This window comes from Sturnus vulgaris, chromosome 13 (assembly GCF_052056855.1).
Source record: "Sturnus vulgaris isolate bStuVul1 chromosome 13, bStuVul1.hap1, whole genome shotgun sequence".
NCBI classification, from domain to species: domain Eukaryota; kingdom Metazoa; phylum Chordata; class Aves; order Passeriformes; family Sturnidae; genus Sturnus; species Sturnus vulgaris.
This window is the reverse complement of record NC_142255.1, coordinates 6,077,552-6,093,230: the sequence shown is the minus strand read 5'-3', so window position 1 is coordinate 6,093,230 and position 15,679 is coordinate 6,077,552. Positions and strand designations below refer to the sequence as shown.

The 15,679-nt window shown below is 38.3% G+C and overlaps 1 protein-coding gene across 9 annotated transcripts in view; it reads left to right on the top strand.

Moving 5' to 3' along the window:
- Positions 1-15,679, top strand: part of TJP1 (tight junction protein 1) — a 158,757-nt gene continuing 143,078 nt past the window's right edge. For all 9 annotated transcript variants that reach the window (XM_088172463.1, XM_088172462.1, XM_088172460.1 and 6 more), the window contains exons 1-2: positions 1-182; positions 9,162-9,294. In XM_088172463.1, the coding sequence (XP_088028589.1) occupies positions 16-182; positions 9,162-9,294 (300 nt within the window). In that variant the 5' untranslated portion in view covers positions 1-15. The remainder of the gene's footprint in view (positions 183-9,161; positions 9,295-15,679) is intronic.

Here is a 15,679-nt window from a genome sequence, read left to right as displayed (position 1 = left end):
AAATTTGATGATTGCATGCAGCGGCTGGAGAGACTCTGTCGGTGGCGGCGGCGGGGACGAGGCAGGGACAGGGGGGGCGACGGCAAAATGAAGTATCAGAAATACCTGACTGTCTTGCAGATGGCCATAGGGGTGACCGCCTCCAACAGGGGCAGTCTGATGCCCTTAAAGAGGAAGCTGTGGTGAGTAGGCACAAACGGGGCCGCGGGCACTGCGGGCCGGGCCGAGCGCGGGCCGCGGCGGGACGGCCGGGCGCGGCGGCGGGGGGTCCCCGCGGACATGAGGGGCGCCGTGCCCACACCCGGCCTGCGGCTCCTGGCGGGCATCGCCGGGCCGCAAAGTTCCCGGCGGATTCGCCGCCGGCCGTACGGAAACGCCGGGAGGCATTGGCGGAGCTGTCCGCGCCCGGCCAGGCAGAGGACGCGGCCGGAGCAAGGCTCCGCTCCCGCGGGAACGGCGCTGCCGGACCCGGCACAGCGGCAATGGCAGCGCGGGCTGAGGGCGCGGGAGCGGCTCCGGCGGGGGCACCGCTTGCGTGCCAGCCCGAGTGTTGCCGCCGGTGTAGCGCAGTGTGCTCCCGCCCCGGGCTGTGCAGAGCCGGGTCCGAATTCCCTGCCCCTGCTGCTGCTGACAGGTGTACCGAGAAAATGCGAACCGGGAGACGCAGGTCTAATAGATTAGTGAGCGCCAGAGGTAGTGCAGTTCAAATATGGTCATTTTTCCTTAAACCCTGCGTTTCCCCTCACTGATTCTCACTCCTTTTGTGCTTGCCGATTGTGTGCTGAACTGATTTTTCTGGATGAATCAACAACGTTATGAAAAATGTATTAAAGTATAGTGGTGTAATGTAGGTGAGTAGGGCACTGCCGGGCGTATGGCTCTGCAATACCCAGTCACTCGTGGGCGGGCAGGAGCCCACTGTCAGCTCCACGGGAGCCGTGGGACGTGTCAGCATCAGGACAAATCATAAGGAGGAAATATGTGAACTTGTCAGATCTTCTGAGAGGAACATGCCAGTCACAAATCTGTACACTGAAAATTTCATATCTGTAAAAACCAGGAGTGATATTAAGGTGGTAGTGGTCATGCAGTTTTCTTTCACTGTCCTTACCTGGTCCTAGTGAAGCAAAGTGTCACAGAAGGCATGATAGGTCGTTTTGTTTAAACATAGATAGTTTGCAAATAAAATATTTTCATGTCAGCATTGTAACAAAAATGGGCCTTATATGAATTGTAGAATGTGGATTTTTTTTATACCTTACTTTTCCCCACAGTTTCAGCTAGTATAGACTGTATCAAGAAAGTGTATCAATTGAAGAAACATAATGTGGAACTAGTAAGCTTTCTGTCATTAATTCCAGACCTTGCTATTCCTTGCAGATGGAACGCAGTTTGATGAATCTGTTCATCCTGATTGTTATGAAAAAAAATTAAGTTTGATTAAAATATCTTTCATGCAGATAAGTTTTGTTACATTTAATCACAGGGTTTTAAAATTTATTTAGTAGTTTGATTCTCATTATGTAAGTTACATGAAGTGTACCATACCTATTTTATCCTCCCCAAATGCCACTCCTGTCTATGTGCAGCAGTGGATGCAGTTGTATGTTACATCTTTTGTGAAGTTTAATGATGGGAAGTGTAATGATGACAGTTGTTCTATTTAATATTATGTATGTCTTCTTGGAAGTGTTTTATCTGCTAGAATGTTAAGGGAAAGCTATATACATTTGTGTGCTTTAAGAGTGCATCTGAAAGAACCTGATTCAACTCCTGCTTTGTCTTCAGCTGGAGTTAGATCAGCTCTATATTGTCCTGTTTCACAGTGAGATTCTGTGCTTTTTGAGGCACAGCAAAATATTATGTGGCTCCACACTAATACATACCACAAGCATTGCATTTCATAACACTTCTAACTTGACATCATGTTGCTGCAATACAATGCTGTGAGAAGTTTTAATTGACTAAAAGTGTTAAAGAAAAAATAAAGCAAACTTTTTTAAATTTTAGGGAGATGTGTGAATTACTTTACCATTTGAAAGCATGTCTCTGGGGTATTCTTACTAATAGGTGACATGATATGTATTCTCATTTGCTTTGAGAACTTTAATAGCATTAGGCATTATGTGTATGGATAGATTTTATGTGTATGGATGAAATACTCTTTTCTGCAATACAATACTGCACTTCTCTAAGTGATTAAAGATACTTTGTCACGTTAAAGTTTCCTTATTTGTGCACAACCTTTATCAAATAATGCATTAAGAAAATCTGAAAATTAGAGAGAAAATGTTGCTGTTACTCAAATCAGTGCAATATTTGTGTATATTTGCAATACATGAATCAAAAGCATATTCTAATACTCTATCACTGGAAATCTCAAAAATACCTAAAGAAAACATAAATCAAGTCCATTTATAGTCACAGGGTGCTTTTAAATCTATTTTTATTTTCTTATTTTTAAAAACTTTAAAAATTCTGTTTAACCAATGAGATTCATAAGCTCTTTGATGTGAATCCATATTGTAAGTGGAAATGAAGACATATTTTAATAAAAAAAGGGTTAAAATACTCATCCTTTTGTTGTTGGAGATAATCCACCTGAATCCTACTGAAAGAAAATGAAAAAGGTAACAGCAATGTTTTATTTCTTTAGAGAGCATCTGTCACTCCAATTTTCTCCTGCTTCCCCCCTCCCCCCAAAAAAATGTCTTATTCTGTGATGCATGGAGGCAGAACTACAAATTAAAACATTAATGTCTCGCAATGGGTTAAGAATAAATAGTTATTAAGTGTCTAAGAATAAAGCAGGCAATTAAACAGAGAGAAGGAAGCTATGCCACAGGCTTTCAGTGGGAGGTGGAGGAGACAGAAACCTGCTTTGTGTGGAATTTATAATTTTATGATGAGGTTTACTTGAGGCAGTAGTTTTGGACTCAGTGCTGGAGGAAGATGCTGGAGTCCTGAACTGCTGATTCAGACCCTTTGCTGTGTGTGTGCAGCGTTGTAATCTAATATATAGGAGCCTAAACGAGATGAGTAGGATGTTTTTAATCCTCTTGCTGGAGGGACAGTATTTGGATACAAAACCCACCATCATAATTCTGCTAGTACAGGTAGAGTTCAGCAGGGACTAACATCTGCAAAGGTGGTCAAGGAAAAACTGACAGCTGAACTGAGAGTAGTTTAAAACTAGTAAATTTTTATAAGTATTTTCTGAAACCCCAATATGTGCAACCTGAGTCCTTTTACAATAGGGAAATGCTAAATCACGTTATTAGGGGGAGCTACACAGGTAGACCATAATTACTTGTCCAACTGATTATTTTGTTTCTCTGCTACAAGGCTAAGGTAGCAGGCAAATAAATAAACAAATGAAAAACCAACAAAACCCCCAACAGGATATCCTATCCATTCTAATAGTTCTTCTCAATAATATTACCTTGTGTGTCTTACAGCATTTGCCTTTGAAAGAGTGCTGTGCTTTGGTGAACACCCCCGCTGCTCCCCTTGGTGCAGGGAGTGCAGCATCATGAAAAAAGGCAAAAAGCTCAGTTTAGTGAGAAGTTTTCATTGGGGAGATTATGGAAATGGCTGAGACTATTCCATATTTGCATTCTTTTAAGAATGATTGGTAGTTGTCTGAGGCAATCTAGGTTACAGAAAAGAATGCAGATGCAGTGCACTACAGAATTTCAATTTTGACAGGCTCCAGTTCCCTTGTTTGGTGCTGTTGTTAAAGAATGTGTGATATAGAAGCCTGGATGTTAAATGATAGCTGCTTCTTGTAAGATACTGCACAGGCACATTTATTTTCAAAGGTAGGAGGAAACTTATTTGAAATCAGTGAGGAGTAACCAGCATGTCTGGAATTAAGCACTGATCTGAATACTTTGTTGTCTCAAAGTCTTTGTATTTAAGCTGGGTCTTGGCTATAGAAGCCCAGGCTTATAATGAAGAATGTCTGTTTTATCATTAGGACCATCCCTAGGGAGAAAAGTGCCATTGTTTGTTTATGTTCCAAGTAGTGTCATATTTAGTATAATTAAATAATGAAAAATGTCACCTTAATGTAGGAGAAAGAGAAAACATCAAAGATTGATCTTCTTGGTGTCTCTACAGAACTCTGTGGAAAAGTACAGATCCTCAGAATGGATATTTTCCATTTTTGATTACTGGTTCCAGTTAATATTGTTTCAAATGAGGATAAAGATTTCAGTTTAGCCCATTGTAAAGCTCGATTTAGGTTGCAAGTTAATTAATACTTTTTTTTTTTTTTTCCTGAGGAAGGCAGGATACCATCCTTGGAATCAGCATACTTGCAGAGATGCCCAAGAATTGAGCATAGCAGCTGAGTACTCCGTGTCTCTAACATTGTTTCAAACTTGCTTTTTATTTTCTCAAAAAATATGAATACTGACTAACTATAATTGTTAGGGTTTCCAGTCTGATCAGTGGAATAAATTTCAGATTTTCCAGCCTTGTATTTGAGCCAGAAGCCAGTGATAACACTGAGCTGAGCCCAGTCTCTGTCCTCACTTTCAGTGGTGCTGAAGAAGCCTGACTTCTAATAGGAGGTATAATAATTATGGGAATTTTATACATCTCTCAGCTGAGATCTGTGTAGCTACCAGAGGCAGAAGTTTCTGAAAAGTTCACCTTCGATGTTGCTACAAGAACTTAAATGCTTTCTTTATAGCATAGGCAGGCTACTTGCAGTATATGGAAAGTGTAATAATTGTGTCACCATTGGAAGTGTTGTTGAGGCTGCATAGTTGTCAAAACCTTGTCCATTCTGCATTAACTCTAGCACTAATACTGCACTTGGAAAACAAATGCAGAAAATGTGTCATTTCAAGAGATGTTTTTTGAACATTCAGAGGCTGATTTTTATGAAGTTGTTCTAAACTCTAATCACTGAACAAGAAGAGTTTATGAAGTTGTTGAAAGGTTTTCAATGTAACCGGTCTGTCTAGAAATTAAGCCGACCTTAGTAATTTCAGACATAATTTAACTACAAAATCCATTAGGTAGTATTGAAATTTGTTATAAATAGTGATTATGTGTGAATAGAACATAAATATAGCTTTTATTCATAAACTCATATTATACTCATACCATCTGATTATTTTATCATATGTAGTAAGTCATTAGCCCTTGATATGACACTTCACCTTGAAGTCACTGTTGCACATTATTTTATTAGGCTACTGAGCTTGTCAGTGAAATCCAGAGAGTGAAAGTTTAGGGTTTTTGCTTATTTTACAAACTAGAGAAATTACTGAGAGTCATGGTTATGTAATGTGATATATGATCAGGAAGCAGTCAAGGTCAGTGAAACCATTGTAAGAATTGTGGATAATAAATAAGGGCCTCAGACTCCAGGTGGGATATACAAAATGGTTCCATTTTACTTGACTATAATTTTCAAAAGTTAGTGAATTGGGTGCCTTAATTTAGGATTCCTGTGATGAGCTCCATTAAAAAGGTGTTATGTTTCCAGAATTTTAAACACATTATTTGAACAGATACAGCAAATTTGAAGCGAGGCATCAGGAATTGTTCATCACCTTCAAAGATCCTTATGCTATCTTCTACTTTTTGAAGCCTTAGACTTCCTTGAACATATCATTCCTAGACTTTTGTTCAAGAATACTTGCTTTAAAGTAGTTGATGGTCAGCAGATATTTTAAACGGGCTTTTATATCTTTTTCTCCTTTAGCCTGTGATAATTCCTCTGTACTCCTGATGCAGGTATTACAGTGACTTATCAATTCACTTATTAATTTGCTATTAATATCTATTCGGAAATTCAAATAGAAGTTGAAAGGAGGCCATCAGATACAGCAAATGTTAATAAGTATTTTTTTAACTTAAGGTTCAGATGCCAGAACCACGGAGTATTGCATTATAGTTTCAGTATTCACATAAAAAGAGTAGTTTGTTTCTCTGATTACAGTGAACACTTTGGAACACAAAGCATGATTCAAAAGAGAGAAGGATTTTAAAATTATGTTTTTCAGATTTTTTAATAATTTAGTTTCTAGTCAATCTCAAAACACTTTGGAGTTTTTCTCATGAGTTTGCATTCACGTGGGTTTATTTTGCAACTTTATAGTCGGAACTTTTGAAGTATATTCACTGTGGAAATATGTATTTGAAGGAGTTCCTGTTGCAGTGCTACATGAGTGCTACTGGAAATGGATTCTTGAGAGTCTCATTGCTGCATCTGGCATTCTGCAAAGCCTGGGTAATATTGATCCAAGTCTGCCTCAGGTCTGTTCTTCCTTCCCTTTGCTAAGGCTGTGGGAGTGGAGGCACCAGAGAAGCTGTTAGTTAATTGGTTTGCACTTGTCCCAAAGTTTCCTCCTCAACCACGGAGTCCAAGCCCCCCATGATGCTGTCAGTATGGATATCTCACCTCAGATCCTTCCTTTGGTGTACATACAGTGCAAAGCTTCCCAATTCCCAATATCAATGATATCGATTGGATTTTTTCTTTGACTGGTTAAATAGTACTTCATTTGCTTGTAAAGAGATCTAGAAATTGATGATTTTATAAAGGATTGGAGGGAATAGATAATGTGTGATATTCCTTCTCATATCATTTTATCTTGAAAATTAAGTGTAACTTTAAAAAGACTTTTCTGTATCTTCGAAGCTAACAAGTAACAGTCATAATTTATTCTCTAGCAGAATGAAAGCTGGATTCCAGTGGCAGCAAGTTCGTTTTTTCAAGTGGCTGTGAACAGTGAAGATCCTAAACAAAAGGGCCTTTAAAACATATCACTAGTATAGTTCTTCGTTAAACTTTGTAACTTGGATTGGTTTGTTAATTGTGTTTGTTTGGGCTTTTCCCATGTAAGTAGTTTTCTTTTTCTTTTTTTTTAATGAAGACTTTTCAGTCAGAAAATGTTTCATCATTTTAATTTTTTAAACATTTTCTGATGAAAATGTTAAAAGACTTGCAGCTTAAAGAAATGTACATTGGTGGGTAAGGCCCTAAAATAAATGGCTTGAAATCTTATTCAGAATAAGGAAAAGCCCAGTGCAGCTTACAGCTGTTAAACTTTTCTATTAAGTATATACTTCTATTCTTCTATCTGCTTCTATTAAGAGTAAGGAGGAGGTCTAACTTGCCAAGCATTTAATTCATCAGAGTTGCATTTGAAGATTAATTAACCCAAATTATAAGTAATGGAGTAGGCAGCCCTCAAAGATTCCCTGTAGAGAGAATAAACACAGACTGACAGCAGGGGAACAATGGATCTCTGAGGGCTCCAGCACCTGCATTTGCCATGCACACACAGTGTCTTCAGATGGGTCCTTGAGCAGAGATGTTTGGAGTGCTCTGTTACACGTGAGACATTCACACAAGAGCAACCTGCTGGCATTGTCTGTGCAACAGGGTACAGACTGAGCAGCTGTCTTTCTTTGGAAATCTGTCTTGGTAATTCTTGAACACATTTTAGCAGGGAATCTGTGGTGGTGTTGAAGTTTCTGTTGTGTGAATAAATATGTTACTGTAGGCAAGCATGATTCTCAGAATTCAATCCACATATGATTAGACAAAAAAATCTAGTGCAGTCTCAGCAGGTGTTTCATATTGTAATTAAGATGTATGGATATTACAGTTATGTTTTCAGGTAGAAATTTGCAGTTTAAAGTTGGCAATAAAATAACCCAAGGGGAAAAATCGTCTAAACCAAATGACTCTGTTATCAAGAGAACTTGGAGCAAGTTGTTTGTATGTGTGTCAGTGTGCATGTGTGAAAACCCCCCAAAAACCAGGCATCTAAAAACAAAATAGTGATTTGGTAGTTGCAGTAATTAAACAAAAAAAATGAAGGGCTTTATCTTCTAATTGACTAAGAGATTTGAAAGGATTTGCTTTAATTTTCAAGTTTGGGTATTGTGACTTCTTCTCCCTAGCTGTCCCATAGGCACGTTATCCTGACCGCGACATTGTGTAGACCTGGAAGTCTCACTAATCAAATAAGTGTATCCAACATGTGGTTATTGTATTTTGTATTTGGAATTGTGTATTTCAGCAGTTGATGTGGCCCACTATGCAATATCCTGTTTTGGTAGTGCATGTGTTTAAGACATTTCCACCTTTCTTTCTTTTTTGCAGAAACATTTATGTGCGTACTAAAGCCATTAATTATAAGTAAAATAACATTAAAAAATCCTAAAGTATATTTTTGTGAGAGGAATTTTAATGGTTTCTGAGAGAAATACTGAACTGTTGTCCAAACACTAGGGAAATTCAAAAAATACATATTTTTCTTGTTTAAGTTGTTTTTTTAAATATTCTATGACTGCAGTTGAGAAATAAGTGTAAATCTGTACATGAAGACTTCAGGTTTTTAGGTGATTCTTGGTGAGTGTATTGCTGGAATGCAGTTTTCCTTTTCCTGAAGTGCCAGTCTGACTAGGGACTATTTTGTATTTAAAATAGTCACCTCACAAATCCTAATGCACTTAGTTAATTGTTAACCCCACTTAGTTCTGCTCATTAATGATTTCCAACAAGCTCATTGAAATATGGATTGCTTCCTCCAAATATTTTTGTTATGGACTCCCGCTAGGACTGTGTGTAGATTATAATATGATGAAAGGCCTTATCAAGTGCAGTTTCTTTATATATTACCCTATAACTTTAACAGATGCTATGAATGTCATTATTGTTGGTTGTTACTCATTGCTAGAATAGCTGGAGCGCCATCAGCACTCAAACTGGAAAAGGTCAAAAGCCAAATATTACCAAGCCTCCTGGTGATTTAACTGACAGCCATCAAGGCATATCACAGGACTTGGGTTTCCACTGAAGAAATAAAGAAAAATAGTTCTTTTAAATTTTCAGAAGTTAAATATATTTTTCTATAATAGATCTTTTTTTCTGATTCTACTCACTTTTGTACAAAAAAGATAACTTCAGAATGTTTTTGACAACATCTGCAAGCAGTGTGGTCTTGATAAGAGCTGGACTTGTACATATTTGTGGTCTTGTTTTGGCATTTAGTGATTGAAAGCTGTCACTTGGAATGACATTTCTTGTATGTTTAGCATGATAATGTGTTTTCCTGTGTAAATGTTTTACTTTAAGTGAATTAAAGAATATATTCTTTGTCTGATATGTGACTCTTTTTGTTTGGCAGGGTAACTCCATCTTCCGAAAATCCCAATGGTGCTACCTGTAGTGTAAGTCAGGGAAAGCCCTCTTTAAGAAGAATAAAAGGGAGAATACACAGAAGCAAAAGTCTTGATAGCATTGATTTCTGTGAATTCACTGTAAGTACTATATCTTTTACATTTATCCTATATGGAGTTAAGAGAATCTTGCTAATAAGGCAATGTGCTTCTTGCATTGTGTTTGCGTGTTTGTCAGATTAGCACAGGTATTGTGCTTAATGTTTTAATTGGCTTGCTACGCTGCCAAATATTACGAGCAGTGCTGTCACTTATATAATTAGTGATGTACAACTACACTGTTGTTCTTCAGCAACCATGAGATAGAAATTTCTAGGTCAAAATTAACGCTGCTGCCTGTGTAAGATTGGCTGGAAATGGAGTAAATGTGAAAAACAAAATATGAGTTCAAATTTTATTTTTATATTGAAATTTTGGAAATCGTGTTTAAAGTCAAACATTGCTTTTTACGAAATGCAAAAAAACTATTTCAGCTGCGTATGGCTGCAATAAAGTGCTAGAAAAGAAAATACATTTTTCCAAAAGAAGTGTGTGCTTATAGCACTTGAAAGCTGGTATCACAGGTGATAGGTTACTATAATTCGACAGTACTGGTATATTCCTTTTCTCTTCGATTAGGGGGTAGGTGTGTTTGTGTTATAGTTTCAGAAACTGCAGTGTGATCATGGTAAAGAACCGTGACAGCCTTCAAACTAAGTGGGGGGAATTTGGTCAAAATAAATTATATTCTGATAAGCTAAAACAATGTACTCCTTAAATACTTAAACGATGTCAAAGAATATGTTAAATTATAAATTGGTTATGAAATATGAGGATGAAAGAGCCAAAAAATACGTGCTGTCTTTAAAATGTAGAAATCAATAGTGATGTGAAGATATTGTCTGGCATTGCATGGTGCTACAAACAATGAACTAAAATGTTCAGATAGGATTTGAGGAAACATCTTTAAGGCATAACAGTGGTTTGAGTGTGTTGTCTTTCAGTGGGATGTTTTTCACAGATGATGCCAATAGCATAATTGGTATGTTTTTCTTCAGGACAGCTTTGTTTCTAATTGCGAAGTCTCGCAGCGCTGTATTTGGGACAAAGAGCTTGTTGTTTGCTGTTCAAGGAAGTAATGAAGTTAGTGGGAAGGATTTGGGGTGTAGAGAGCTCTATGGTGCCTGGATGCTCCTGGATGTGGCCAGTCCTGCATGGCTGTGTTCCCTGTGCTCGGGCAGTGCTGCCTCACTCCCCTGCCTTTGGTGTGTCTGTGCTAACTGTTGTCACAGCACTGATCCCACTGCACCATTGCTCTGCTCAAGGTTACCAACTCCCCATGGGAGAACAATTTCCTTCTGCTATATGGGTCTTCGTCTGTGTGGTCCTATTAAAGAGTTTTATCTAAATCTATCTCTACTCTTGGGGCCTTCAAAGAAAAAGAGATTATAGCCAACGGTAAAAAGAATTTCTTGCTTGCCATAGAACCTTTGCAAAGAGATTTGAGACAGATAATAATGGGCAAGTCTGTATCTGTAGCATGCAAATGTGGAGAGTATGTACATGTATAAATTCATACATTAATAGCTAAGTATTGATAATTAGGATCAGGAAAGGAAGTACACTTTTTCTGAGGTCTCATGTTAAAGGATGTTACAGAATTAAATAGCTAAGTACACAAGTCAGAGTTGAAAATATGGATTTTCGTGCTGCTACATAATTTAGAATCATACTGAAATATTTCTTAATACTGTATAATTGCGGTTTTATTGTTCTTAAATTGTGATTAAAAATAGACCTAAAGAATTGAGTATAATTGTGTAAATTAGTATGCCTAAGTCTTTCAAGAGTGCTCTCAGAACTGAACATTTTCTACATTAATAGTCTTAATCTAGTCAAAACACTCAGGCACTGGGATACAGAACACAAAAATAAAAATTAAAACTGAAAGGAGCTTTCAAAATGTCATCTTTACAACTACTTTATGCTGTAGTATATTCATTTTATGCACAGCAAAGTTGAAAAGTTTCGTATTTAGATATGTGGATAACTTATATGCTGACAGCATCCAGTGAACTGTTGGTTCCATTCATCATGTAATGAGAATGAGATCCATTAATAATTCTGAATGTTGCTGGATTTCACTTTAAAATAAGTAATGTCTACATACATCCTAAACTAATCTTTTTTGGAAACCTTTTGTTTAAAGGTTTCACTCAGTAAATTCTTACTGAGGACAAATCCTAACAGCAGGAAGACATAAAAAATAACTTATGCTTTCTTTTCTCCAAGTGAATAAATGTGTCCCCATTGGAGAAGTTCTGCATTTCAATGCAGTATGCCCATACAAAAACTCAATAAATGAAAATGCTATATTTGCTACTTTACTGTGACTTTACCTGAAGCTGGGGACAAGTTGTGGGAGCTGTGTTAAACTGGGAGGCTCATTAAAAAATAGGTTTATTCTTTGCAATGGAGGGAATAACCAGTGAAGAGTTTTTTCCATGTGTAAAATATCAGCAGAGGCCAGGGAGGGACTACTGTGGGTGTCTTCAGAGGGCTGTCTGGGCAAGGTGATGCTGCCAAGTCTGTTGTTTACTGCAGTTAGTAAAATGGGAAGTTTGTGATATTAATGGTTTGTGATATTAATGGCTTTTGGTTATACCTGTGGCTCTTCATATGGGTGATCTAGCCAAGATGCAAGAGAGCTCCTTGCCTGTGGAACATCCGTATCTGCTGGGCTGCTGCTGCAGTGACCGATTGCAAGCCTCAGTATTTGGATGTGCCTGCTCTGGAAGTGCTCAAGGCCAGGCTGGATGGGGTCCTGGGCAGCTTGAGCTAGTGGATGGCATCCCTGCCCATTGTGAGGGGTGGGAACTAGATGACCTTAAAGGTCTGTTCCAAATCCCTTCCAAACCAAGCCATTCTATGATTTCTATGAGACTGTCAAAGCATACAATTCCCAGCTGGTGCATTGCATACCTGTATTAACATCCCATACCTGGTTCACCTGTGTTAAGCTCACAACACTCTTCCAGAAGGTTCAAGTTCTTCCTGATTAGAAGTGGTGAGAGTGTGCAGGACTGCTGACAAAGTTTCATTTCAGTTTTATTTCTTAGTGATACCTCTGCTTTCTTAAGTGGATGATACTGGGGTTTGTAAGTGATGCCTCCTTTTACCATTTTGCTAAGGCAGCAAGTGAGAAGATAAAGTGATGAAATTATGTTAAGCCACAGAGTGATAGCACAGCAACTCTCTTAAAATGTGTATCCATTTCTTGCATCCTTTTTCTTTTCTTTATCCTCTCCATGTATTAGCAGTACCACTTAGTCAGATTAGCACCTGTTCATCCAAACTAAGTAAAATCTGTTTTATTGCCCTTCAGTTCCTCTTTAAAAGGAGTCATCATGCTATGCTGTGCCAGATATTAGCCCTTGAAAAACTCAGTTTTAGTGGTATGTATAAAAAATACACCTGTATTTTATGTTGAATATTGGCAAATGGTTATTTTCAACCCAGAAATGTTGCAGAACTTCTAGTCTACATTGCAGAAAAAGGGAAAAAATATAAAGAATAGAATTATCAGCTCTTGGAGGCACATATGAATACCTACTACCTTGTAGATTGAGATTGTTATTCTGATGTTCCATTACATCCATATTTTGATCTTTATTACTCTGAAACAAACCCTGGCTTTGTACAAGCTACCCCAGATAGCAGTAGCACTTCTGAGACCAATTCGTTGACAAGGTTTTTGTTGTACTAGGCATTGTGCAAACATGAAGTGTTTATTCTCAAGGACCTTACCATCTATTTCTAATAATAAGTAAGATGTGACTAACCTTTGATTCTTTAGCTGCATATGCCTCTGAAGCTGTTCAAGTGCTGCACTGCTGCTAGGGCTTCTGAAGGTCACGTTGGGATGCAGGTGCATTTTGGGACCTCCCTGCTTGATAGAGCCTTGGGAGTCATCCTCACCGGTGTGTCAGCTACCTTGGGAGGCTGTGTGACAGCTTGGAGGTGTTTGAATGGATCTCATGGTTGCTGCCTGTATGACAGATTCTGTGCAGGTCTCATAGCACTACAAACACTGACCACCCCTACAATGTGTAGATGCACAGAAACCGTTCCCTTCTTTTCCTTTTAGTCAGTGCCAATATCTTCTGGGAATGACCAAAAACGAGACTTTGAAAGCTTTTATAACGGGCTCATATAATGAATTTTATGTCTAAGATACCCTTTTCGTTTTTAGTTTTGTAACTCCTTGATTGGACTTGAGAAATTACTGAAATCATCACCTTGAAAAGTGTATTTTTAAAGGAATACAGAATTATGCCTTTCCGGCTAAAATCAGCCCTTTGGACAAAGGTGCTCCTCTTGGCAATCAGAGCACTGCAGTTATTTCCAATATGAACAAGTTCAGTGCTGGAGGCAGCTGGTGCTAGCCTGCTCTCACTGAAGATGCACACAGCTAGGTTCAGGTAACCTGCAGCTGGAGCAAAGCAGAAAATCTCCAGTGTGCTTCCGTTTACATTGCAGTTAAAATCCAAGGAATAATTTTGTGAAATGTTATAGCAATGCAGGTTTCTTTTTCTCACTTTCCCATTCCTTTCTAGAAATTCTTTTGTAGGTGCATTGTTTTGTCTCTTCTTGCCATATACTGCCAATGAAGTGATGTTGGCTAGAATCGCTGTTCACTAATGCTTTAGAGGTTTGTGATGTCGGCACGGAAAGCACAAAAGTAACACAGTAGGGTAGGAGATTAGGGAAAAGAGGAGAAAAGAAAGACAGATAAGTACAAAGAGCAGTCTGAATAAAGCACTGCGGAATGCATGACAAAATGGAAGAGGCAACAAAGGAGGAGATAATGAGAAAGTGAGGATTAGCTGATGTGCGTCTCCCCTTTAGACGGGGAACACACATGTTCACCTAGAATGGTCACTTTTAGTGCACTGTCTAAATGTTAAGCCTTTGATCGGGGGTGATAGCTTGTGTGATTTCTCTCAGGGCAGCTTCAGGATCTCGGTGTGTGTGTGCTGGCCTGCTGTCGTTAGCAGGATGGAGCGCTTGCCCCGGCGGGCCCTGTGGGGCCGTGTGCCCGGTCCCCCTGTGCGCAGGGGCTGCCCCCCGGCCGTGGCTGTGTCATTGTGCTGCTGCTGCTGCTCTTACCGGCACTTCCACGGGCTTTCTAATTCCTAATGAAGTTTCAAGGCTCTTTAGAGGCTTTAGTGTTTAATGGATGTTTGTGATGCCATCTTTATTTCACTTCCCCAATCTCCTTGGTAGATTTTTATAGCGCACAGCAGACTTAGAATCAATTTGTTGTTGTTGTCCTTTCCAGTGTGTTGGGTAACTGTTGCTGTGAGTAGCCCCATTCCCACAGTGAAAAAAATGTAGTGATCAAAACATAGTACTGCACTATACTGGTTGTATATATAACTTGCCATGGAGCATATTGCTGAGCAAGGCAGTCTAGTCTGTACTGAAGCACAGATTTATTGCAGTTTTTCATTTAATGTCGTCTAGTCCAAACTCATCTTCCCATTGAGACATCTTATAAATAACTTCTGAGGTAGTAGATATTATTCAGTAATTTGATTTTTGTTTTCTTTTTTTAAAATAAAATCCTTCAGGTTTTATACTTCCATTTATCTTGATTTTCCTGCAGAGTATTTTAATTTGCATATGTAATTTGAATATAATGTCTGTAAAACTAGTAAAATGAGAAATGAATAATAACATAAATGGCATGGATCAGACTGAATTTCTTAGAATGGAGATATGAGTGCTCATGTTCTTTAAAAAGTCCTGCAGGTATTTTGATTGTCTCTGTAGATGTGGAAGGAAGAATTCATTAGCACAGCTGGAGTCTTGTGGATGCCCTTAATTTGTTACTGTTCAGAGAAGTGTGGTTGTTGTGCAGCTGTTTCCAAGATTTAAATCCTCTCTGGTAGCTTAGACTTGCTTCACAATATTGTTGCTGCACTGTAACCCATTTATTATAATAATTTAATCTATTGATGGTGTATGAACACAGTAGTGGCTTTATACAGTTTTGGCCACTTTATTTTTCCTAAGATAATTTAAATAATGGAAAAAAAAGGAATATTTAAGCAGTTAAGACTTTTTACAGTTAATGAAATGAAAATACTTCACGTCTTACATGTATATTTTATTGCTCAGGTATATAGAAAAAACCTGAAATGTACATATTACTGGTTTTAATATATGTAGTTAATAGTTTTAAATACAGATGGAAAAGAGTTTAATTGGAACAAGTTTGGAAATATAATACTGATGGAAAGAGGAAAAAAATCTGGAGGCTTTTGATCCAAGATTACAACTCTTCTGGGAAAGAGGAGTATATTTTCAGCATTATTTATTCTGTCATCTTGCTTTTTATCTAAAAACAAATCCAAAGTTTTATGTAAGAGCTATTCTAAATGTCAAGGCAAATTATTAAGTCTCAAGCATAATACTAGGTGAA